Here is a 27,788-nt window from a genome sequence, read left to right on the forward strand (position 1 = left end):
GGCAGGGCTTCCCTGGTGGCACAGTGGTTGAGAGTCCGCCTGCCGATGCAGGGGACACGGGTTCGTGCCCCGGTCCGGGAAGATCCCACATGCCGCGGAGCGGCTGGGCCCGTAAGCCATGGCCGCTGAGCCTGCGCGTCCAGAGCCTGTGCTCCGCAATGGGAGAGGCCACAATAGTGAGAGGCCCGCATATCGCAAAAAAAAAAAAAAAAAAGTCAGAGCAAAAAAAAAATAAGCTGCATACTCAGTTCTGGGGGAGTAAGCCTGACCCCACATTCCCAGGAAACCTAATAAGTATGTTCCTCACAGAGGCTAGAACAGGCAAAACACTGAGAAGGAGACCAGAACTTGGTGGGGGAGGAGTTTGAGAGCTGGAACCCCAGGAGGTTTGGCAAGGATGTGGAAGCAAGAGTTAGAGACAGCACAAATTACCTCCCAGCCACGTAGGCACACAGGAGGCAGTGGTCCCAGGTGTTGCCCTTTGTATCTCCATGTTCCAGTTTGTCTAGGCTAATGGAGCAGGCATTGTCCGACAAATTTGGGGCAACTTTAGGAATCCACTTTGGCAGTCATATCAAATATTTATTCCAACAAGAAAACATTGCATAATACATTTTGCCCATTTTTTGATGGGAAGAATGCATGTGTATATGTATGTTAAAAAACAACTAGAGGATATAAAATAAAATTGTCATGGTTTAAAAAAGTTAATTTGGGGCTTCCCTGGTGGCGCAGTGGTTGAGAGTCCACCTGCCATTGCAGGGGACGCGGGTTCGTGCCCCAGTCTGGGAGGATCCCGCATGCCGCGGAGCGGCTGGGCCCGTGGGCCATGGTCGCTGAGCCTGCACGTCCGGAGCCTGTGCTCCGCAACGGGAGAGGCCACAACAGTGAGAGGCCCGCGTACCGCAAAAAAAAAAAAAAAAAAAAAAAAAAAAAAGTTAATTTGAAAATCCTTGTAGACATCTCAATACTTTCACCCATCCTATATAACCAGAACTTCTGTCCTGGTTAATATTATGGTTACCGATGAGGGCAAGGTCTTACATTCTTGAAGTTTCACTCTTGAGTTAGAAGAGTTTATCTCAGATCCATAGGAGACCAAGAACAGTGGTTACCATGATCACTAGCCAAGTGGCAGTCCAAGCTACTCCAGAGGATGGGTCTGAAAGAACAAGAAAACACAAAACATTTAGGTGTCTTGATTAATGTGTTGAGAAGGGGCAGGGGTACTGGACATTGGCATGGGAGCTTATAGAGCAGGGGAATTGTTTCCTCCCTCAATCCAGACCCAGTGTGCCTGGGACATCCTTTTCCCAGATTGAGCAAAGCTCAAACTCCCAGATGTAAAGTATAAAGAGTACAGAAATCCCTGAAATATCACTGGCTTAGCTGAGTCCTGTACTTGAAGGTTACCTTGGCACCTCTGTGGACCTGGGAAAGAATCACTCTCCTACACTGGGCAGCAATTAAGTAGAGCAGAGTTTCAGGTGCAGTTGATAATATGATGCTATGCGTTAACTCTAGGGAAGGAAGTATTAGTTCCCTTCCCTGTTTCTCTACACTACTAACCATCAGTACCAAATAGGAGGAAAAAAGGGGTAGGAAAAAAAAAAGAAAGGGAAATAAAGAGATACAGAAGGGGAAGGCAGGATACTGATAAATTAGGGAAGAAGAATTAGGGATACTTTTCTAGGATAATTTGGAGAGCTATAAAGTGACAAGATGGGGCTTTCCTGGTGGTGCAGTGGTTGAGAGTCCGCCTGCCAATGCAGAGGACATGGGTTCATGCCCCGGTCCAGGAAGATCCCACATGCCGTGGAGCGGCTGGGCCCGTGAGCCATGGCCGCTGAGCCTGCGCGCCCAGAGCCTGTGCTCCGCAACGGGAGAGGCCACAACAGTGAGAGGGAGAGGCCTCAACAGTGAGAGGCCCGCATAACACACACACACACACACACACACACACACAAAAGTGACAAGATGGGCTTAGCCCTTCAAAAAATAGATGTATTATTGCTTTCATCCTCTCTGTGAATGAGCAGAGCCACTTTCATTCTATAAAGGACAGGGATTGTTTCTCTTCCTTTTTCTGGATCTCAGGATATGGTGGTGATATAAAGGTGGTGTTAGGACCACCCAGCCAACTGGTGGTCTTATGGTCAGACACCAAAGTGTCATACTGGGTCTATGGTGGCAGAAAAGCAGGGCATATCAGTAAAGACTAGAAGAGACATGACCAGTTAGTTGGGAAGAATACTGAACATACAGTTTCCATAGCTCATGTGTGGGAGCAGAGGTAAAGAAATTAGCACAGGTGGGCAGAGTAGATTGGGTCCAAGAAGACCATGAAAGAGCCATGTCTCCAGGGGCCATGATCCCTGATGATTGGGTATGACAGGAATCTCAGGTAAATGTTGGCACCACAGGTATGAGTTATTCTGGAGGGATTTGTACACCAGGGCTTGGGGATATGATTTCAGGCCTGTGGAGAGCACAGGGCCTGAAATGCTGAAGATGGTGATCCAAATTTATTAAGTGGTTGCCAAATCCCTAGTGTCTCTAGAATTAAAAGGATGGGGCCTAAGTTAACTACTATTCATTGAGGACTTGTTAGATACTGTGCTAGGTAGTTATCTGTATTGCCTCATTTAATCCTTATAACAGTATGAGATAAGAACTATTGTTTTGTCTTATTTAAGAAGGACATGACTTCATACAGAGTGAAGTAAGTCAGAAAGAGAAAAACAAATCCCCTAGGCTAATGCATATATACGGAATCTAGATAAATGGTACTGATGAACCTACTGGCAGGGCAGGAATAGAGATGCAGACGTAGAGAAAGGACTTGAGGATACAGTGGGAGAAGGGGAGGCTGGGATGAAGTGAGATAGTAGCATTGACAGATATACACTACCAAATGTAAAATAGATAGCTGGTGGGAAGATGATGCGTAGCACAGGGAGATCAGCTCGGTGCTTTGTGACCATCTAGAGGGGTGGGATAGGGAGGGTGGGAGGGAGGCTCAAGAAGGAGGGGATATGGGGATACATGTATACATACAGTGATTCACTTTGTTGTACAGCAGAAACTAACACAACATCATAAAGCAATTATACTCCAATAAATATGAAAAAAAAAAAAAGGACATGACTTGGAGAAGCTAAGTAACTTGTTTAGCTAGTAAGTGACAGTCCCAGGATTAATCCCAGGTGTAACTGACTCCAAAACCTATGCTCATAGCTACCCCACTATGGGACCTGTGTAGGCTTGAGAGAGAACGAGGAGTGGTGCTCTAATGAGTGGATCCTCCCAGGAGACAGAGAAATCTGAAACACGAAACCCAGAGTTTGCTTTTCCAGCTTCATCAAGGAGCATACACCTGGGGAAGAACAGCAAGTCTCTACCTTAGGATCAGGTTCTCCTGTTCACCACTTGTTCTCACTCATGCTCATCCAGTTGGCCCTTTTTTCCTTCGCTGCCCACCAGAAATGCCTCTGTGTTGCTGCCCAACAGTGTCTGGACCGTTCCTCTACTTGCCCTTTTTCTCCCTGCTCACCCTGAAATCTCAGATTATCCTGCAAGGACACTGGCCTCAGATTCCAGGATGATGCACTGTTAGAGCACGGCAGGAGAAGGGGAAATCAGAGCCCCTGTGCCAACTGCCCTTTGCAGATGAGGACCCTGAGCTCCACAAAGCCGAGGTGAGCTGCTGAGAGGCGGTGAACGCTCTCAACAAGGCAGTGAAACCTTAGAGAACCCAAGTCTTCCATGCCTTTGGGATTCTCCACTAATTTCTGTGCCAGGAGGCTGAATAAGATCTCCACGATTTTCTTCCTTCAAGAGAAAACTAGTTACCCTGTGCCCACCTCAGCTCCCCTGGCAGTATCTCTTACCCTGTACACAGGGTGAAGTGAAGTTGACTGTCGTATTTTGGCTGCTCACAGGATTGCTGACTTGGCAGGTATAAGAACTGGAGTAGTTTTGTGGTGTATGGGTCACTTCAAGCACACTGCTCTGGAACTCTTTTGGAAGGGACTCTGCATACCAGGTGTAGTTTACAGGCTGGTCCTTGATCACACAGGACAAGGTCAGGTAACACTTGTTCACTTCCTGTGTCTTCTTGACTTTTATGAAAGGTTTTGGTACAGGGTCTAAAAATGAATATGTTAAGATGAGACAATGGGTTTATGCATTTATGAAGCATTTATGCTGGGAGGGTTTCGCCAACAAAGTACAAAGGGAGCCCCAGAGGGCTGCAGGAGCAGTCATGGAGAAGAGGCCCCTGCAGAGGGAGCCAGTGAGCAGTTTTGACCTCTGGAGGCTTCAGACTTAAAGAGCTACTCCTTGGAGTGAAGCTAAGCTGCATCCAGAAGGGGGAGCCATGCACCCAGAAACAAAAATGGGGTTATGACAATCTGTGGGCCAGAAAGAACAACAGAGGTTTAGCATAGATATCAGCGGGGTTGGACTTGATATCCCAACTGTCTGAGCTGCTCAGGGCCCCTTCTCTAGCAATGGTCCACACTTGGCACCTTGGCCTATCAGTCCTTCAAGAGTTCTTGGGCTCAGATTCAGCAAGAGTCCTGGGGTAAGGGGTACCACCCTATACCTTTCCTGGATGCTGGCAGAACTACAGAGAAGAACCTCATGGAATTCCCAGCAAAAGTCAGTAGTGATGAACAGCACTGCATCAGTTAACTTTGGTATCTCAGTGCCAGCCACAGAGCAGGTATTCTATAAGTATCTGATGAAAGGGATAGGTGGATGGATGGATGGATGGATGGATGGATGGATGGATGGATCAGTTATGCAATAGAAAAGACAAAACACTTGCTTTACAGTGAGACCAGCCTGGTCCCTGGACTTGGTCCTGGTAGAGTGACATTAGGCAAGATAATTAATCCCTTGAACTTCTTTCTTGCATGTAGGATGACTCATGTTAGTAATATACAATGCCATCATCCATGAGGAAGTGCTTTTGCAGGGTGTAAGCGTTACATGCATGTTGGAGGTCACAGCATCTTCACTGATGTCATCCTGCAGCCAGATTTGTTGAGAGGTAATCCCATCATCTGCTCCTTCCTTGACTAGGACTGCTTTACCTGAAATCCTCTGGGGTCTTTTCCTTCTGGTCAAGCGTAAAACACTTACAGAATCAATACAGCTCAGATGTCATAGGATTAAAATGTGGCAGAGAATTGACCCAATCAGTGCTAGCCTCTGGGTCATATGTCTGTGAGGGGCAATGGAGGCTCTGCCATCTGACCTCCTGAACTCTAGATCCATCTCCTCCGTGAAACCCTATCAGATTGCTGGACTCCTCCTGCATACTTTACATGAGCAATCTTCCCACTGTCTTTCATCATTTCCTGTGGTCTGGACTCAAGTCTTGCATACCTTTCTCATTTCCCATGGTGAACAGCACAGCCCTGAGCACATTGTGGACAGAGCAAGCTAGGGCAGACTGGCTCCAAGATGCCCCCTCTGAGCTGTCAGAAATTCCTGGGCTGGACTGAAGGATAATTCTTCTGCTAATCGCACCCTCAGGGTCTTATCCCTAGGCAAGTGTGCTAAAGCCAAGCCAGCTTGCAGATTTTAAGATATTCAGAAATTTTGCAAGCTGGTTGTGAAACCATTAGCAGTTTGGAGGTGGCTGTGGTGGGAATATTTACCACAGAATTTGGTAAATGATACAAATTTGGGATTTTTTTAAAAACCACTGTAAGAGCCTTTGAATCTTTCCTGTTCCCAGTACGTCTTGAACTTTCAGGCCATATGACATGGAGGAAGTGAGTGAGAAGGGGATTTTAGCCTCTTAGACCATTCTTCCTCCCCTTCAGCCCTTCTTGACTCTTCTAAACTCCTTGCATTGCTTTAAATAGTCCTAGTTTTCAAGAAATTCTTTTTTGCTAAAGGTACATCAAATTGGTCTCCATCGCTTGCCATCAACAGAATCTTACCTAATGGGGCAGAGATGGCAAGATCTTTCTCCAAGTTCACACAGCTAGTAAGTTACTGACCAGGGTTTTAAACCCAGGTCTGTCTGACTCCAAGTATAATGTTCTAGCCATTACTTCACGTATACTCGTTAGGCTGGCACTAGGATTGGAAGTTTTTTTCCCACCCATTCAGTAAGGTAAAAACAGTCTTGAACGGCTCTTGCCCAATCCTTTATCTCTTCTATCTTTTTCCTTATGTTTGATGAAGTCTTTGTTCAGTTATGTTATTAAGAAGAGCTCAGAACTGATTTGGGTTGATCACAGGAGAGCATGAAGAGAATAGAGAGGAAACCATCCTTACTGTTTTCTTTATCTTCAAATCTTAGACTCCTTAATGTCAGAAGAGGTTTTAAATGTCCCACAGTAATCTACTTCGAGTCTGGCTGGCCCAGCCTCACTTCCAAGTGGAACTGGCTCCAGGAGAAATGAATTAAGCCTATCCTGAGGTTTTTCCCTCCCCCTCCCAGGGAGAGTCCCCTCCCAGTGGTCTGTCCAGGGCCCTGGAGTGGGGACTTGCCCTTTGGTTCCCCTAACTCACCAAGCACCACCAGTGGGATCTTCCATTCGTCCTCGTACCCATGGTCCTTCAGCACCATCAGGAGGTAAGTGCTGCTGTCCTCCTTCTGGACGTTATGGATGTGCAGTGTGCCACTTTGAAGATCAAGCCTGACCCTGTCCTTAAATTTAGTATTGAAGTATTTAAGCTGACCGGATTCCCATTCTACAATCTTCTGGTCAGTAGTATAAAACCAGGTGAGTGATTTGTAGTTCCTCGGCAAACTGGAGATTGACAGACTCACGTTGCTGCCGGAGGTGGCATATTTTGAATAATCTGTCAATGGGAGGCAGAGTGAGTGAGACCCATTTTAAAAAAGGCAGAGCTGCCCAGTGGCCCAGGCTTTGGCCTGGGCTGGTGGAACAAAGAAGAAGGAAGAGCCTTTTGCTTGGGAGCAGTGGGAATGATCTTTATCAGAGGACCTGACCCCTGATCAGGAACTCAGTGATAGTCAGAGCTTGAGAAGTGGGAGATGTGCTTAAAATCCATCTAATTCTGCCCTAGAGGATAAAGAAAAAGGACACTGAGCCAGCCCTAGCTCTCTCCCTTACTCTCATAACAGGACATTTTCAAAGAAAATGATGACGAGTCACGTCTCCTCTCTGTGCTTGTGTTCCTTGTGTTTCAATTTAATTCTCCAGCAGTAGGTAAGAAGTAAAGGAGAAACAAGGTTAGAAATGAAAGGGAACCAGAGTTAGTCAGTGGCAAAGTATTATAGGAGAGTGAACGCATTTTATTAATAAAAATATTGTGCTATTTTTCTGGCTTTTGTATTTGTCAGCTTTTTAAAAAACTTGTGATACACTGGGCTTTCTTTTCTCATTCTAACTACATTCATTTTTGTTCCTATTTGTATTTACAGTTCTGTTCTCTTTCTCATGAGGGCACTCCAAATTGTATAAGCCTCAGTTCTAAAAAACCTGGTTTCTTGAATGCAAGGAGAAAGAAAAGGTGATAGCCAGAAGACATAAGATGAAGGAAGGTCTGCTAACTCTCTCTGTGGAGGGAGGAAAACTAAGTGTAAATGTATAGGCTGAGAAAGAGCAGTAGATAAAAGCTAATGGTAGAGGAAAGAAGAAATATGATCTATATCGCTCTTACCTCATATACTGTCACACAAAACTTCATATTGTTTAACATCGTATCTATACCTATTTACTTTCCACATGTCTATCATTCCCGAAAACATTCAATAAAGATTCAAAATGCCTGTGTCCCCAGGTCTTTCAAGTTCCTAGTCACTAATCCTTCCTACCATCCATCTATCCATTCAACAACCAGTTATGGAGCATTTAATCTATGCCTGGTGCGTTCACAAACACACACAGGCATTTATTTCCACAGTGTTTCTGATTGATCCATTCCATACTTTATAATCTCTGACAGCCTAGGTCAGTGTTTTTCAACCTTGGCATTATTGACTTTTTGGACCAGAGAACTCCTTGTTGTGAAGGGCTGTCCTTGTGCATTGTAGGATATTTAGCAGCCTCCCTGGCCTCTGCCCACTAGATGCCAGTAGCATCATTCCAGTTGTGACCATCAAAAATATCTCCAGACAATGCCAAATGCCCCCTGGGAGGAAAAATCTTCCTGCCTTCATTCTGCTGGCCTAGGTCATCCTTGGTAGACTCTCCAACAAGTCTCAGACATATGCTTAGGAAGATAGCACAACCCACAATTAACCGCTTTATTTCTCAGTAAGAAGTCACAGCCAACCACCAGGATGGCTTTTTTTGAATCATTACACATAGGTGGTGAAGGAAGGAGGAAGGAAAGCTACAATATCCTGTGCATGTCTATATCTTAGAACTCATATCATATTAAAGTGATCCATTTAATATCTATTACTTGCCTTTATCACCAGATCACATGCTTCCTAAGGACAAAAAATGAGTCTTATGAGTTTAACTCATTTTCCATTGTAGTATGATGGTTAAGATCATGGGCTCTGGGGACTTCCCTGGTGGTGCAATGGTTAGGAATCCGCCTGCCAATGCAGGGGTTCTAGCCCTGGTCCAGGAAGATCCCACATGCCGTGGAGCAACTAAGCCCATGAGCCACAACTACTGAGCCTGTGCTCTAGAGCCCATGAGCCACAGCTACTGAGCCTGCGTGCCACAACTACTGAAGCCCACGTGCCTAGAGCCCGTGCTCCACAACAAGAGAAGCCACTGAAATGAGAAGCCTGTACACTGCAACAAAGAGTAGCCCCAGCTCGCCACAACTAGAGAAAGCCTGCGTGAAGCAACAAAGACCCAATACAGCCAAAACTAAATAAAGAAAGAAAAGAAAAAAAAAAGATCATGGGTTTTGGAATTAGACTATGCAAATCCTGGCCCACTTATTAGCTGTATAACCTTGAGCATTTTACCTAACATCTCTGCCTTTGTTTTAGTATTTATCTTACAGAGTTTGTGAAGGTGAAGTTCATGTGTCAAGTTTACTGAGTTAAAGGATGCCCAGACAGCTGGTAAAACACTATTTGTGGATCATCTATAAGGGTTTTTCTGGAAGAGATTAGCATTTGAATCAGTAGACTGAGTAAGAAGATCACCCTCACCAATGTGTGTGAGCATCATCCAATCTACTGAGGGCCAGAATAGGACAAAAAGGCAGAAAAAAAAGGCAAATTTGCTTTCTACCTTGAGCTGGAATATCCATCTTCTCCTACCCTTGGACATCAGTGCTCCTGGTCCTTGGACCTTAGGACTTGAACTAGGAATTAGACCATTGGCTCCCCTGAAGACTCTTTGTGGAAGGATGAATGAAGATGAGTCCACTGAGAATGAAGAACACAGAACATATAGACTCAAATCATGAGTCTATATATTCTCAGGCCTGTGGATTTGTACTGGAACTACACCTGTAGCTTTCCTGGCCCCCATCTTGCAGATGGCAGATCATGGGACTTCTCCAAAGAAGTACATAATATGGGTTATGCTTCCATAACTGCATGGGCCTCATAATAAATCTCTTTCTATATATTTATATATATCCTATTGGTTCTTTTTACTCTAAAGAACCCTGACCCAGAGTTACACAAATAAATGCTTAGGATACAATTAAATTAATACAAATAATCAATACACATAAAGTACTTAGACTAATACTTGGAAGATTAGTAAGTATTCAATAAATGTCATGTATTGTTTTATTATTATTACCTACGTTAATTTTGTATCCATAACATCTAGTACTATGCATTAAGTACTGAGATGTTTAACAACTGCCTGTTGAACTTACTTTCTTGTACCAAAACAGTGGTAAAATAAGGACTAGACTAATGATATATTTTTAAGGAATGAATGCCTATATGTGAATCTGGAAGAGTGAAGAATGTTGAAGTAGGGGCCAAAAATCCAAAAACCTGTAGCAGCTCCTGAAGAAGCTTTCACTTGTAGGCTAGGTCTAAAAGTAAAAGACATCAGCATGCACAAAACAAAAGCAAAAACAGGTCTTTGGCTAGGACATGTGATGATAAGAAAGAGGCCCCAGCACCATGGTAGGACCAGAAAACTTACCTGAAGCTTCCTTGGGGAAGGAGGAATGAAGATGAACACAATGAGGAATGAAGAATTGAGCATATAGACTCAAGTCATGATCCAGAGCCAGTTATAATACACATCATTTCTCCTTGTAAGAATGGGGTCTGCTTTATAACAATGAGATCTTGTTTGTCCAGGGTATTCCCCACATGCTCAAAAAAACTTCAAACTAAAGTGTAAGGGGGAGGGAGAAACCATAACAGACCCATAGTCACTAAGATTGTGAGCTTCTCAAAGGCAAAGACCATGTCTTACTCAATCCCCACAATACTTAGCTCACATTTGTTGTTTAGTATAGAATGAAAGAATGAATGAATGAATGGCAGGGACAAAAATGTATACATAATTGTTCCCAGTTTTCTCCTCATGACCTCCTACTAGTCACATTTTTCTTACTTTTAATCTCACTTAGCTTTTTTTTTTTTTTTTTTTTTTGCTTACTTCTTAAGATTGGTTTGGACTGAAAAGGCAGAGAGGAAAGGAGAAGATAAACAGGGGCCACTCAGGTTAGTTTAGGAAATAGGGGTGCTATAGTACTAAGGCTCAAAGGAGTGAGAATCTCTGGGCAGCAGATGAATGGGATGGTTTGAGAAGACTGAAGAGGACATGAGAGGATATGATAGGAAGTATCACTATAGCTTATAAATTAGATTCCCTTTAACATCCTTTGAGAGACTTCAAGTAGAAATTTGAGTTACTATTTAATTACTTATGACCAATGAACTGTGTTTCTTAAGTATCATAATGTGCCCAAACTGGGCCAGTGAAGCAGCCCTGTCTTATGGTTGGGTCCTGAATAAATGAATAAAAGATGACTATTATGACATAGACAGCAGAGGAGCAATGGAAAAGCTGCCCAGAAACTCTCAAAAGAAACAACATAAAAGAGTGTTGAGGAGACAAGAGAAGATGGGCGGAAGAATAGGATGCGGAGATCACCATCCTCCCCACACATACATCAGAAATACATCTACACGTGCAACTGCTCCTATAGAACACCCACTGATGGCTGGCAGAAGACCTCAGACCTCCCAAAAGACAAGACACTCCCCACGTACCTGGGTAGGACAAAAGAAAAAAGAAAAAACAGAGACAAAAGAATAGGGACAGGACCTGCACCAGTGGGAGGGAGCTGTGAAGGAGGAAAGGTTTCCACACACTAGGAGCCCCTTTGAGGGCGGAGACTGCGGGTGGCGGAGAGGGGGAGCTTTGGGGCCGCGGAGGAGAGCGCAGCAACAGGAGTGCGGAGGGCAAAGCAGAGAGATTCCCGCATAGAGGATCGGTGCCAACCAGCGCTCACCAGCCCGAGAGGCTTGTCTGCTCACCCACCGGGGCGGGCGGGGCTGGGAGCTGAGGCTCGGGCTTCGGTCTGATCCCAGGGAGAGGACTGGGGTTGGCGGCGTGAACACAGCCTGAAGGGGATAGTGCACCACAGCTAGCCAGGAGGGAGTTCGGGAAAAGGTCTAGACCTGCCGAAGAGGCAAGAGACTTTTTCCTGCTTTTGTTTCCTGGTGCGCGAGGAGGAGGGATTAAGAGCGCTGCTTAAAGGAGCTCCAGAGACGGGCGCAAGCCGCGGCTAACAGCGCGGACCCCAGAGACGGGCAGGAGACGCTAAGGCTGCTGCTGCCGCCACCAAGACGCCTGTGTGCGAGCACAGGTCACTATCCACACCTCTCCTCCCCGGAGCCTGTGCAGCCCGCAACTGCCAGGGTCCAGGGATCCAGGGACAACTTCCTCTGGAGAACGCACAGCGCCTCAGGCTGGTGCAACGTCACGCCGGCCTCTGCCGCTGCACGTTCGCCCCTCATCCGTACCCTTCCCTCCCCGCGGCCTGAGTGAACCAGAGCCCTCGAATCAGCGGCTCCTTTAACCCCGTCCTGTCTGAGCGAAGAACAGACACCCTCAGGTGACCTACACGAAGAGGCAAGGCCAAATCCAAAGCTGAACCTTGGGAACTGTGCGAACAAAGAAGAGAAAGGGAAATTTCTCCCAGCAGCCTCAGAAACAGCAGATTAAATCCCCACAGTCAACTTGATGTACCCTGCATCTGTGGAATCCCTGAAGGGACAACGAATCATCCCAAATTGAGGAGGTGGATTTTGGGAGCAAGATAGATTATTTTTTCCCCTTTTCCTCTTTTTATGAGTGTGTGTGTGTGTGCTTCTGTGAGAGATTTTGTCTGTATAGCTTTGCTTTCACCATTTGTCCTAGGGTTCTAGCCGTCCATTTTGTTTGTTTACTTTTTTGTGTTTTTTTACTTTTAAAAAAGTTTTTCTTAATAATTATTTTTTATTTTAATTATTTTATTTTATTTTATCTTACTTTATTTAATTTTAACCTCTTTCTTTCTTTCTATTTTTCTCCCCTTTATTCTGAGCCATGTGGAGGACAGTCTCTTTGTGCTCCAGATAGGCGTCAGGGCTGTGCCACTGAGGTGAGAGAGCAAACTTCAGGACACTGGTCCACAAGAGACCTCCCAGCTCCATGTAATATCAAACAGCAAAAATCTCCCAGAGATCTCCATCTCCACACCAACACCCAGCTTCAATCAACGACCAGCAAGCTACAGTGCTGGACACCCTATGCCAAACAACTAGCAAGACAGGAACACAGCCCCATCCATTAGCAGAGAGGCTGCCTAAAATCATAATAAGACCACAGACACCCGAAAACACACCATCAGACGTGGACCTGCCCACCAGAAAGACAAGATCCAACCTCATCCACCAGAACACAGGCACTAGTCCCCTCCACCAGGAAACCTACACAACCCACTGAACCAACCTTAGCCACTGGGGACAGACACCAAAAACAACGGGCACTATGAACCTGCAGCCTGCGAAAAGGAGACCCCAAACACAGTAAGATAAGCAAAATGAGAAGACAGAAAAACACACAGCAGATGAAGGAGCAAGATAAAAACCCACCAGACCTAACAAATGAAGAGGAAATAAGCAGTCTACCTGAAAAAGAATTCAGAATAATGATAGTAAAGATGATCCAAAACCTTGTAAATAGAATAGAGAAAGTGAAAGAAACATTTAACAAGGACCTAGAAGAACTAAACAGGAAACAAGCAATGATTAACAACATAATAAAAGAAATTAAAAATACTCTAGATGGGATCAATAGCAGAATAACTGAGGCAGAAGAACGGATAAGTGACCTGGAAGATAAAATAGTGGAAATAACTACTGCAGAGCAGAATAAAGAAAAAAGAATGAAAGGAACTGAGGACAGTCTCAGAGACCTCTGGGGCAACATTAAATGCACCAACATTCAAATTATAGGGGTTCCAGAAGAAGAAGAGAAAAAGAAAGGGACTGAGAAAATATTTGAAGAGATTATAGTTGAAAACTTCCCTAATATGGGAAAGGAAATAGTTAATCAAGTTCAGAAAGCACAGAGAGTCCCATACAGGATAAATCCAAGGAGAAACATGTGAAGACACATATTAATCAAACTATCAAAAATTAAATACAAAGAAAACATATTAAAAGCAGCAAGGGAATAACAACAAATAACACACAAGGGAATCCCCATAAGGTTAACAGCTGATCTTTCAGCAGAACCTCTGCAGGCCAGAAGGGATTGGCAGGAAATATTTAAAGTGATGAAGGAGAAAAACCTACAACCAAGATTACTCTACCCAGCAAGGATCTCATTCAGATTTGATGGAGAAATTAAAACCTTTACAGACAAGCAAAAGCTGAGAGAGCTCAGCACCACCAAACCAGTTTTACAACAAATGCTAAAGGAACTTCTCTAGGCAAGAAACACAAGAGAAGGAAAAGACATACAATAACAAACCCAAAACAATTAAGAAAACGGGAATAGGAACATACATATTGATAATTACCTTAAATGTAAATGGATTAAATCTTCCCACCAAATGATGCAGACTGGCTCAATGGATACAAAAACAAGACCAATATATATGCTGTCTACAAGAGACCCACTTCAGACCTAGGAACACATACAGGCTGAACCTGAGGGGATGGAAAAAGATATTCCATGCAAATGGAAACCAAAAGAAAGCTGGAGTAGCAATTCTCATATCAGACAAAATAGACTTTAAAATAAAGACTATTAGAAGAGACATAGAAGGACACTACATAATGATCAAGGGATCGATCCAAGAAGAAGATATAACAATTGTAAATATTTATGCACCCAACATAGGAGCACCTCAATACATAAGGCAAATACTAACAGCCATAAAAGAGGAAATCAACAGTAACACATTCATATTAGGGGACTTTAACACCCCCCTTTCACCCATGGACAGATCATCCAAAATGAAAATAAATAAGGAAACACAAGCTTTAAATGATACATTAAACAAGATGGACTGAATTGATATTCATAGGACACTCCACCCAAAAACAACAGAATACACATTTTTCTCAAGTGCTCATGGAACATTCTCCAGGATAGATCATATCTTGGGTCACAAATCAAGCCTTGGTAAATTTAAGAAAATTGAAATTGTATCAAGTATCTCTTCTGACCACAACGCCATGAGACTAGATATCAATTACAGGAAAAGATCTGTAAAAAATACAAACACATGGAGGCTAAACAATACACTACTTAATAATGAAGTGATCACTGAAGAAATCAAAGAGGAAATAAAAAAATACTTAGAAACAAATGGCAATGGAGACACAATGACCCAAAACCTATGGGAGGCAGCAAAAGCAGTTCTAAGGGGGAAGTTTATAGCAATACAAGCCCACCTTAAGAAGCAGGAAACATCTCGAATAAACAACCTAACCTTGCACCTCAAGCAATTAGAGAAAGAAGAACAAAAAAACCCCAAAGCTAGCAGAAGGAAAGAAATCATAAAAATCAGATCAGAAATAAATGAAAAAGAAATGAAGAAAACAATAGCAAAGATCAATAAAACTAAAAGCTGGTTCTTTGAGAAGATAAACAAAATAGATAAACCACTAGCCAGACTCATCAAGAAAAAAAGAGTGAAGACTCAAATCAATAGAATTAGAAATGAAAAAGAAGTAACAACTGACACTGCAGTAATAAAAAAGATCATGAGAGATTACTACAAGCAACTCTATGCCAATAAAATGGACAATCTGGAAGAAATGGACAAATTCTTAGAAATGTACAACGTGCCAAGACTGAATCAGGAATAAATAGAAAATATGAACAGACCAATCACAAGCACTGAAATTGAAACTGTGATTAAAAATCTTCCAACAAACAAAAGCCCAGGACCAGATGGCTTCACAGGTGAATTCTATCAAACGTTTAGAGAAGAGCTAACACCTATCCTTCTCGAACTCTTCCAAAATATAGCAGAGGGAGGAACACTCCCAAATTCCTTCTACGAGGCCACCATCACCTTGATACCAAAACCAGACAAGGATGTCACAAAGAAAGAAAACTACAGGCCAATATCACTGATGAACATAGATGCAAAAATCCTCAACAAAATACTAGCAAACAGAATCCAACAGCACATTAAAAGGATCATACACCATGATCAAGTGGGGTTTATTCCAGGAATGCAAGGATTCTTCAATATACGCAAATCTATCAATGTGATAAACCATATTAACAAATTGAAGGAGAAAAACCATATGATCATCTCAATAGATGCAGAGAAAGCTTTTGACAAAATTCAACACCCATTTATGATAAAAACCCTCCAGAAAGTGGGCATAGAGGGAACTTTCCTCAACATAATAAAGGCCATATATGACAAGCCCACAGCAAACATCATCCTCAATGGTGAAAAACTGAAAGCATTTCCACTAAGATCAGGAACAAGACAAGGTTGCCCACTCTCACCACTCTTATTCAACATAGTTTTGGAAGTTTTAGCCACAGCAATCAGAGAAGAAAAGGAAATAAAAGGAATCCACATCGGAAAAGAAGAAGTAAAGCTGTCACTGTTTGCAGATGACATGATACTATACATAGAGAATCCTAAAGATGCTACCAGAAAACTACTAGAGCTAATCAATGAATTTGGTAAAGTAGCAGGATACAAAATTAATGCACAGAAATCTCTGGCATTCCTATATACTAATGATGAAAAATCTGAAAGTGAAATCAAGAAAACACTCCCATTTACCATTGCAACAAAACGAATAAAATATCTAGGAATAAACCTACCTAAGGATACGAAAGACCTGTATGCAGAAAATTATAAGACACTGATGAAAGAAATTAAAGATGATACAAATAGATGGAGAGATATACCATGTTCTTGGATGGGAAGAATCAACATTGTGAAAATGACTCTACTACCCAAAGCAATCTACAGATTCAATGCAATCCCTATTAAACTACCACTGGCATTTTTCACAGAACTAGAACAAAAAATTTCGCAATTTGTATGGAAACACAAAAGACCCCGAATAGCCAAAGCAATTTTGAGAACGAAAAAAGGAGCTGGAGGAATCAGGCTCCCTGACTTCAGACTATACTACAAAGCAACAGTAATCAAGACAGTATGGTACTGGCACAAAAACAGAAAGATAGATCAGTGGAACAGGATAGAAAGCCCAGAGATAAACCCATGCACATATGGACACCTTATCTTTGATAAAGGAGGCAGGAATGTACAGTGGAGAAAGGACAGCCTCTTCAATAAATGGTGCTGGGAAAACTGGACAGGTACATGTAAAAGTATGAGATTAGATCACTCCCTAACACCATACACAAAAATAAGCTCAAAATGGATTAAAGACCTAAATGTAAGGCCAGAAACTATCAAACTCTTAGAGGAAAACATAGGAAGAACACTCTATGACATAAATCACAGCAAGATCCTTTCTGACCCACCTCCTAGAGTAATGGAAATAAAAACAAAAATAAACAAATGGGACCTAATGAAACTTCAAAGCTTTTGCACAGCAAAGGAAACCATAATCAAGACCAAAAGACAACCCTCAGAATGGGAGAAAACATTTGCAAATGAAGCAACTGACAAAGGATTAATCTCCAAAATTTACAAGCAGCTCATGCAGCTCAATAACAAAAAAACAAACAACCCCATCCAAAAATGGGCAGAAGACCTAAACAGACATTTCTCCAAAGAAGATATACAGAATGCCAACAAACACATGAAAGAATGCTCAACCTCATTAATCATTAGAGAAATGCAAATCAAAACTACAATGAGATATCATCTCACACCAGTCAGAATGGCCATCATCAAAAAATCTAGAAACAATAAATGCTGGAGAGGGTGTGGAGAAAAGGGGACACTCTTGCACTGCTGGTGGGAATGTGAATTGGTTCAGCCACTATGGAGAACAGTATGGAGGTTCCTTAAAAAACTACAAATAGAATTACCATATGACCCAGCAATCCCACTACTGGGCATATACCCTGAGAAAACCAAAATTCAAAAGGAGTCATGTACCAAAATGTTCATTGCAGCTCTATTTACAATAGCCCGGAGATGGAAAGAACCTAAGCGCCCATCATCGGACGAATGGATAAAGAAGATGTGGCACATATACACAATGGAATATTACTCAGCCTTAAAAAGAAATGAAATTGAGATATTTGTAATGAGATGGATAGACCTAGAGTCTGTCATACAGAGTGAAGTAAGTCAGAAAGACAAAGACAGATACCGTATGCTAACACATATATATGGAATTTGAGGGGAAAAAATGTCATGAAGAACCTAGGGATAAGACAGGAATGGAGGCGCAGACCTACTGGAGAGCGGACTTGGGGATATGGGGAGGGGGAAGGGTGAGTTTTGACAGGGCGAGAGAGAGTCATGGACATATACACACTAACAAACGTGGTGGGGTGGATAGCTGGGGGGAAGCAGCCGCAAGGCACAGGGATATTAGCTCGGGGCTTTGGGACAGCCTGGAGGGGTGGGAGGGGGAGAGTGGGAGGGAGGGAGATGCAGGAGGGAAGACACATGGGAGCACATGTATATGTATAGCTGATTCACTTTGTTATAAATCAGAAACTAACACACCATTGTAAAGCAATTATACCCCAATAAAGATGTTAAAAAAAAAAAAAAAAAAAAAAAAAAAAAAAAAAAAAATCTTCCAACAGGGCTTCCCTGGTGGCGCAGTGGTTGGGAGTCCGCCTGCCGATGCAGGGGACGCGGGTTCGTGCCCCGGTCCGGGGGGATCCCGCGTGCCACGGAGCGGCTGGGTCCGTGAGCCATGGCCGCGGAGCCTGTGCTTCGCAACGGGAGAGGCTGCGGCGGTGAGGGGCCCGCGTACCGCAAAAAAAAAAAAAAAAAATCTTCCAACAAACAAAAGCCCAGGACCAGATGGCTTCATAGGCGAATTCTATCAAACATTTAGAGAAGAGCTAACACCTATCCTTCTCAAACTCTTCCAAAATATAGCAGAGGGAGGAACACTCCCAAATTCCTTCTACGAGGCCACCATCACCTTGATACCAAAACCAGACAAGGATGTCACAAAGAAAGAAAACTACAGGCCAATATCACTGATGAACATAGATGCAAAAATCCTCAACAAAATACTAGCAAACAGAATCCAACAGCACATTAAAAGGATCATACACCATGATCAAGTGGGATTTATTCCAGGAATGCAAAGATTCTTCAATATACGCAAATCTATCAATGTGATAAACCATATTAACAAATTGAAGGAGAAAAACCATATGATCATCTCAATAGATGCAGAGAAAGCTTCAACACCCATTTATGATAAGAACCCTGCAGAAAGTAGGCATAGAGGGAACTTTCCTCAACATAATAAAGGCCATATATGACAAACCCACAGCAAACATCATCCTCAATGGTGAAAAATGCAAGCATTTCCACTAAGATCAGGAACAAGACAAGGTTGTCCACTCTGACCACTCTTATTCAACATATTTTTGGAAGTTTTAGCCACAGCAATCAGAGAAGAAAAGGAAATAAAAGGAATCCAAATCGGAAAAGAAGAAGTAAAGCTGTCACTATTTGCAGATGACATGATACTATACATAGAGAATCCTAAAGATGCTACCAGAAAACTACTAGAGCTAATCAATGAATTTGGTAAAGTAGCAGGATACAAAATTAATGCACAGAAATCTCTGGCATTCCTATATACTAAGGATGAAAAATCTGAAAGTGAAATCAAGAAAACACTCCCATTTACCATTGCAACAAAAAGAATAAAATATCTAGGAATAAACCTACCTAAGGAGACAAAAGACCTGTATGCAGAAAATTATAAGACACTGATGAAAGAAATTAAAGATGACACCAATAGATGGAGAGATATACCATGTTCTTGGATGGGAAGAATCAACATTGTGAAAATGACTCTACTACCCAAAGCCACCTATAGATTCAATGCAATCCCTATCAAACTACCACTGGCATTTTTCACAGAACTAGAACAAAAATTTTCGCAATTTGTATGGAAACACAAAAGACCCCGAATAGCCAAAACAATCCTGAGAACGAAAAAAGGAGCTGGAGGAATCAGGTTCCCTGACTTCAGACTATACTACAAAGCTACAGTAATCAAGACATTATGGTACTGGCACATAAACAGAAAGATAGATCAATGGAATAGGATAGAAAGCCCAGAGATAAACCCACACACATATGGACACCTTATCTTTGATAAAGGTGGCAGGAATATGCAGTGGAGAAAGGACAGCCTCTTCAATAAGTGGTGCTGGGAAAACTGGACAGGTACATGTAAAAGTATGAGATTAGATCACTCCCTAACACCATACACAAAAATAAGCTCAAAATGGATTAAAGACCTAAATGTAAGGCCAGAAACTATCAAACTCTTAGAGGAAAACGTAGGCAGAACATGCTATGACATAAATCACAGCAAGATCCTTTCTGACCCACCTCCTAGAATAATGGAAATAAAAACAAAAATAAACAAATGGGACCTAATGAAACTTCAAAGCTTTTGCACAGCAAAGGGAACCATATACAAGTTCAAAATACAACCCTCAGAATGGGAAAAAATATTTGTAAATGAAGCAACTGACAAAGGATTAATCTCCAAAATTTACAAGCAGCTCATGCAGCTCAATAACAAAAAAACAAACAACCCAATCCAAAAATGGGCAGAAGACCTAAATAGACATTTCTCCAAAGAAGATATACAGACTGCCAACAAACACATGAAAGAATGCTCAACATCATTAATCATTAGAGAAATGCAAATCAAAACTACAATGAGATATCATCTCACACCAGTCAGAATGGCCATCATGAAAAAATCTAGAAACAATAAATGCTGGAGAGGGTGTGGAGAAAAGGGAACACTCTTGCACTGCTGGTGGGAATGTGAATTGGTTCAGCCACTATGGAGAACAGTATGGAGGTTCCTTAAAAAACTACACATAGAACTACCATATGACCCAGCAATCCCACTACTGGGCATACACCCTGAGAAAACCAAAATTCAAAAAGAGTCATGTATCAAAATGTTCATTGCAGCTCTATTTACAATAGCCCGGCAATGGAAACAACCTAAGTGCCCATCATCAGATGAATGGATAAAGAAGATGTGGCACATATATACAATGGAATATTACTCAGCCATAAAAAGAAACGAAATTGAGCTATTTGTAATGAGGTGGATAGACCTAGAGTCTGTCATACAGAGTGAAGTAAGTCAGAAAGAAAAAGACAAATACCATATGCTAACACATATATATGGAATTTAAGGGGGAAAAATGTCATGAAGGACCTAGGGGTAAGACAGGAATAAAGACGCAGACCTACTGGAGAACGGACTTGAGGATATGGGGAGGGGGAAGGGTGAGCTGTGACAGGGCGAGAGAGAGTCATGGACATATACACACTAACAAACATAGTAAGGTAGATAGCTAGTGGGAAGCAGCCGCATGGCACAGGGATATTGGCTCGGTACTTTGTGACAGCCTGGAGGGGTGGGATAGGGAGGGTGGGAGGGAGGGAGACGCAAGAGGGAAGACATATGGGAACATATGTATATGTATAACTGATTCACTTTGTTATAAAGCAGAAACTAACACACTATTGTCAAGCAATTATACCCCAATAAAAATGTTAAAAAAAAAAAAAAAAGAAGATGTGGCACATATATACAATGGAATATTACTCAGCCATAAAATGAAACAAAATTAAGTTATTTGTAGTGAAGTGGTTGGACCTAGAGTCTGTCATACAGAGTGAAGTAAGTCAGAAAGAGAAAAACAAATACCGTATGCTAACACATATATATGGAATCTAAGGAAAAAAGAAAAAGGTCATAAAGAACCTAGGGGTAAGAAGGGAATAAAGACACAGACCTACTAGAGAATGGACTTGAGGATATGGGGAGGGGGAAGGGTAAGCTGTGACAAAGTGAGAGAGTGGCATGGACATATATACACTACCAAACGTAAAATAGATAGCTAGTGGGAAGTAGCCGCATAGCACAGGGAGATCAGGTAGGTGGTTTGTGACCACCTAGAGGGGTGGGATAGGGAGGGTGGGGGGCAGGGAGACGCAAGAGGGAAGAGATATGGGAACATATGTATATGTATAACTGATTCACTTTGCTATAAAGCAGAAACTAACATACCATTGTAAAGCAATTATACTCCAATAAAGATATTTTTTTAAAAAAGAGTGTTGAGTAGAGCATTCATGGTTTCAGTATCAAGAAATCAATAAAAAGCAGCTAAGGGAAACCTTGAAATATAAACCCAGCAGCCTCTCATGGGCTGAGACTAATGGTTTAGAATAGCAATGGAAAAGTGAGTTTGGGGAAAAGAATCTGAAAAAGAATGAATATATGTTTACGTATAAAACTAACACAATATTGTAAATCTACTACACTCCAATATAAAATAAAAATTAATTTAATAAAAGAAAAGCGAGTTTTGCTATGAAATATCTAATGAAAGGGTGGGCTTAAAAAGCAACATGAACCTAAAGATAGAAACAGTAGAAAGAATGCTTGATTAACCATAAAAAAAAGGAAAAAAATATTCTAGTCTTCTGGAAGGATTCTTTAATCCAATCACAAGTTGAAGAAAGATGCATTAATATTACTAATAGAGATTGTAAAAATTAATGTACAGCCATTGTAGTATAATTTGGGATAACAAGGTGGTGATTTAGTCTGTTACAGAGGATTGTCTAATAAATTCAGAAAGATAGATTCACTTATAGTTTTCTTATATATAATATATTTATGTATTTTTTCAAATTTTAAAGTAAATTGAAAAAAGTCTTGATTTGCCTTCCTAACAATTCCATGTTTTAGAAGTAGAAAACCACCTTAAGAAAAGTACTATTTTGATTTAATTCTATCGAGAAGAAGTAGTTAGTTATGTGTGTGGATGCTTAGGATAAAGTAACTGTGTTTACCTGTAGTTTATAACAGAAAATGAAGCAGATCTTTCCTGTGCTTACCCATGTTTCTTGTTTGTAGAGAAGCAAAACTAAAACAGGGTGGGGGGAATTCAGATCAAAGGAAGCTGTAATTTCATACAAAAAGTGTCTACCCAGGAAGGAGAAAGACGTCCTAAAGGGGAAATTCTGATTACTCTAAAAACAAGTCATGTGATTTCTAGTAAAACTTTGAAGCACTGAAAGAGGTGAGTTTTAAAGATATTGATATAGAGTTACCTGGAGCTCTCTAATGAGATCAACTATTTAACAAACCTGTACAAACCTTTCAAGGAAGTAATTTGTCAATAGATATCAAGACTCCAGATGTGTGTCATGGGGGACAAGATGAACAGAGAGAGTTCCATTTCCTGAGATCGGAAGTCTAATGAGTTTAATCGGCCAGATTGCAATGACTAACTGGAAGGTGAGGAAGTCCCAGCGTTGTGGTGGCTTGTTATGCAGCAGTAGATAGCTGGAACAAAGATGGGGAGTTAGATTTTGGAAATGTGTTTGGAGAGTCTGGAGATGTTTAAAAAGCAGTTAGAAATTCAGGTCTGTGGCTCAGGAGAGAGTGCGGGGCTTTAGAGTTTCCTTATGTTCTTCTCAGCTCTTATCTACCTCAAATTGTATGTGGTCACAATCACAGAGCAATTTCACATTCATTTCTTTTGATCTTAACAATAACCCCTTGAAAAAATGGTGAGCATATTGTTATATCCATAACAGAGTGAAGAAAATTGAGGCTCAGGAAGCTTTCACAGTTTATAGAAAGTCCCATGGCATGGAACTCAGAACATAGATCTTCTGATTCCCAGTTCAAGCTGTTTCCACCACACTCTGTTGTACTGAAGGGAGACAGGGAAGATGCCTACTAGTGATGAGGGGGCCCTGAGGTCAGAGAGCTGAGAAACTCAAGTCTGAGGAGGGATTAAGGAGAAGATTTAAAACTACTTCTTAAATTTCTTCACAAGAGCATCCCTTACTGGGGAGGAGAGAATTACTATACCCCTAGGAAGATCTGGACAGATAACCTGAAAGGAAGTTCTTTGATATCATTCATTCATAGGATTAACAATTATTTATTGAGCCCATGCCATGTTCTAGGCACTGTGCCATGTTCAGCACTGGACAAGGTCCCTGTCCTCACGGGGCTCAAGGAAACAGACAGCCAAGCAGTTCACCAACCATAACTTGGAGCCTGAGGTTTCCAGGAGGAAGTCACATGAAAATGGAATGCTAAGGGAGGAGCTGAAGAGAAGAGAGTGAAGGAAATTTTAGGCAGGAGGAAAGGCATTTGTATAGACCTAGAGGTAAGAGAGACAGAACCTCCTTCAAGGCAAACAGCAAAGTTAAATTTAGATGAAATGTGGTTCTGGGGTGAGGGAGTCATAAATTGGGGATAAAAGGACCATCTGTAGGCATAATCTAGACATAAAAAGATTTAGACACATTGACCTAAGTCTAGAAAAGTCCTGAAATATTCCAGTTCTCTTGGCATCTCTATCTTTTCCAACAATTGCATGAATAATTCATGCCAGCCCCCACTCCCAAGGTCATATCAGTGCCCTATGAGTAAACTCAGTCCCATGGAGCCCACACAGCCATGAGTACCCTGAATATATCATGTATCTAGGCTTACACAGCCTAAGGGAGCAGAATTTGCCACCCTAATATATGTTTCTTTGGCATATTAATTGTTTTAAGCTGGTTATTTTCTAAAGAAAGAGAAACATTCTGAAAATCATGTAGGAGTTACACTTTTGTAAGAAACATTTATATTTGTAAGGGAAATTTTCATTTGTAAGGGTGTCTCCCTCTCTGTACCAGAAGAGGACAGAGAGGGAGACCAAGTCTCTAGAAACTCTTATCAACGGAGAAGGCACTAACTTAAGTCTGCCTAACAACCTTACCCTTGTTTACTGTGCTTTTCCTGATAACCTCCCAGAACTGTCACCCTTAACATCCTCTTTTGTCTTTAGCTGAGGATGGTATTTAAAGTGAGGGCTTCAGCCATTGTGGCAAGTTATTCAGGTTTTCTTGGTTTCTCCCATGTACGCAATATTAAACTCTGATTTACTCTTGTTAATATGTCTCATGTCAATTTAATTCTTAGACCAGTCAGAAGAACCTAGAAGGGTAGAGAAAAATTTCTTCCTCTCCTAAACCTGTCATAAACCAGATCCAATGTATTACCACCCTGAGGGGCCTTGCATGAGTGGCCAACAGGGTTTCCTTCAAGCATTGCTATCTCATCTCCCTAAAAGTTATAATTCTATGTCATAATTCTATGATGTTATATTTGTTTCCCATACGAACATTCACTTTTACTCATTTTTTTCCATAGTGGTGAGCATTAAAGCCCCTTAAATGAAAAAGACCTGAGTATTTATTAGGGGGAATAGTGAGAAAGACAATAGCTTAGCTCTCAATTCTCAGACAGGTACTGGAGGGCTGGGCAGCTGTAACAGGGAAAGGAAAGTTAGCCCATGGCAGAAGAATGAACCTGAACTCTTAATCAGATGTTTGGGGGTTCCTCTGGTACTGAGTCCTCTGCTCAGACTCTCACTCAGAGACCCTAGACAAGTTTCCTTTCCCACAGTTTTGATCTCTCTCTGGGACAATGACAACATCATTTACCTTTGCTCATGACACAATTCCTTGCATAGAGGTCTCAAAGAATGCCTCAAGGAGCACAACACATCTGAGGATAAAATGTGGTGGCTATCAGAGCAGCTTCCTGTTATTCACAATGCAAGGAGACTTTACAGAGGACAAACCACAGCACCTAATATGGGGGGCCTACTTTCCCATCTCACCAAGGTCCTAATTTTGTCACGTCCCCTTGGGGAAAGAGATGGAGTCTGATTCTCCAGGCTAAGGAAGGCTCCCCAACTCACCACAGCCCTGTTACTAGGATGAAAATACCTGCTGCCTGGAGCCCCTACTCCACTTCCAGGTTGAGCCACACCGCATCTTCCCTTTTCCGTCTGACAGGGCTTTCAGTGCACAATTAGAGGCAGACAATTTGTGGAAATTACCTTGCATGCTGGTTGCCAGGAACAAATGAGGCAGCAGTAGAAGTTCCAGAGCCAGAGACAGTTCCCACCTTCTGGAGCACATGCTACTCTCCAGAATTTCCCAGGAACTCTAGAGACAGGCCAGAATCAAGCTAGAAAGGGACTGAGGGCTCTCTTGAATTTATGTCTTAAGGTTAGAGAAAAATAGCACTGAGCTCTTCTCTCCATTCAGCAACTCATGGGTGGGGCCTGGGCACCAGAAACAGGAAGTCCCATTGTTTTTTTCATATTTTTTTTAATGCAAGCACAACAGGAACGAACCACTTTCTTTGAATGTGTGTTAGTTTTTTTTCTGGTGAGAGGATCCATAGCTTCTACTTGTTTTCAGAGGTGTCAGTGCTCAGAAAAGATTAAAGACCCCTGATAGAGAATATCTGCTTTTGGTTTCCCAGTTAGGAATCACCCTGATTAATCTAGAGGCCAAAATTTGCAGGTACCCACCCAAGGGGATTTCTGGCCTGAGCCAACTTTAAATCATGTGAGGAGTAGATCATGTGTGGGTAGGTTGAGAGCACAAAGTGTGGGAATCAGACCTACACAGTTTGAATACTGGTCTTCCACCCCCAGGCTCTTCCTGCCTTATGATAAATTCACTGTATGAACCTTTACATTGGTCTATCCACTGAACATTAGTAGAAAAGCAAGGTTATTTGACCCAAATGAATGGATTCCACACCCTTGTGGTCTAAGAAATTTCAGGTCCATCCCTCTAGTATCTAAATGAATTATTTCCCCACCCAGGACAATTTGGAGACCCATAAAGTAGCCACAGTCCCTGATACAACATATTAGTAGCTATTTCCAATTGGGGACATTTCTGATTCTCAACATGGAGATGACAAATAAAAACACTGCTCCCCTCAATCTCTGAACTCTTGTCTTGTAAGTAGTTACCCTCCCCAAAGGATCAGCATGGGGAAATGGAGTCGGCTAAATACCAGAAATTGTATATGACACTTGATCATATTGGAGCCCTGTGAGGTGAGAAGGACAGTTATTACTACCTGCATTTCTGAACTGAAACTCAGGGTCAGACTTGCCTGAGGTCATGCTTCAGCTCCAGTCAACCCCAGTTTTCACTCAGCTCTTCCCCCAACGTGGACTACAGTAAATACTTGGACTAGAAGATAAGATGAGACAGGAGTAGAATGAGCAAGGTTGAAATGGAGTTAACTAAGAAAAACTTTAAAGTGAACCATGAAAAAGAAGCTGAGGAGGAGTAGGCGGAGTCAAATGACAGAACAGGGTAAGGGATGGAAGTCAAGGTCATGGGATTTGCTCAGACTGATTCCTCTGAGGATTTTTCAAAAAGGCTGTTGCCCAGTGGGTTTTGTTTTTGTTTTTTCTCTTGATATTTTTTTAATTTTAATTTTTGAATATTACTTATTTTTTTATACAGCAGGTTCTACTTAGTTATCCATTTAATATATATTAGTGTATACATGTCTATCCCAATCTCCCAATTCATCACACGACGACCACCACCACCCCACCGCTTTCCCCTCTTGGTGTCCATAGGTTTGTTGTCTACATCTCTGTCTAAATTTCTGCCCTGCAAACCATTTCATCTGTACCATTTTTGTAGGTTCCACATATGTGTGTTAATATACAATATTTGTTTTTCTCTTTCTGACTTACTTCACTCTGTATGACAGTCTCTAGATCTAGCCACGTCTCTACAAATGACTGAATTTTGTTCCTTTTTATGGCTGAATAATATTCCATTGTATATATGTACCATATCTTCCTTATCCATTCATCTGTCAATGCGCATCTAGGTTGCTTCCATGACCTGGCTATTGTAAATAGTGCTGCTATGAACATAGGGGTGCTTGTGTCTTTCTGAATTATGTTTTTTTCTGGGTATATGCCCAGTACTGGGATTGCTGGGTCATATGGTAATTCCATTTTTAGTTTTTTAAGGAACTTCCATACTGTTCTCCCTAGTGGCTGTATCAATTTACATTCCCACCAACAGTGCAAGAGGGCTCACTTTTCTCTACACCCTCTCCAGTATTTTTAGTTTGTAGATTTTCTGATGATGCTCATTCTAAATGGTGTGAGGTGGTACCTCATTATACTTTTGATTTGCATTTCTCTAATAATTAGCGATGTTGAGCAGCTTTTCATGTGCTTCTTGGCCATCTGTATGTCTCCTTTGGAGAACTGTCTACTTATGTCTTCTGCCCATTTTTGGATTGGGTTTTTTGTTTTTTTAATATTGAGCTGCATGAGCTGTTTATATAT

At 41.8% G+C, this 27,788-nt stretch overlaps 1 protein-coding gene across 1 annotated transcript; it reads right to left on the reverse strand.

Moving 5' to 3' along the window:
- Positions 1-1,082: 1,082 nt before the first annotated feature.
- Positions 1,083-25,584, reverse strand: CD48 (CD48 molecule). The gene is made up of 4 exons (XM_065894383.1): positions 25,473-25,584; positions 6,535-6,828; positions 3,891-4,148; positions 1,083-1,162 (listed from the first exon to the last, which is right to left on the reverse strand). The coding sequence occupies exons 1-4, from the start codon at positions 25,582-25,584 to the stop codon at positions 1,083-1,085; spliced, it is 744 nt and encodes a 247-aa protein (XP_065750455.1).
- Positions 25,585-27,788: the final 2,204 nt, after the last annotated feature.

Source organism: Phocoena phocoena, chromosome 1 (assembly GCF_963924675.1).
Source record: "Phocoena phocoena chromosome 1, mPhoPho1.1, whole genome shotgun sequence".
Lineage (NCBI taxonomy): Eukaryota > Metazoa > Chordata > Mammalia > Artiodactyla > Phocoenidae > Phocoena > Phocoena phocoena.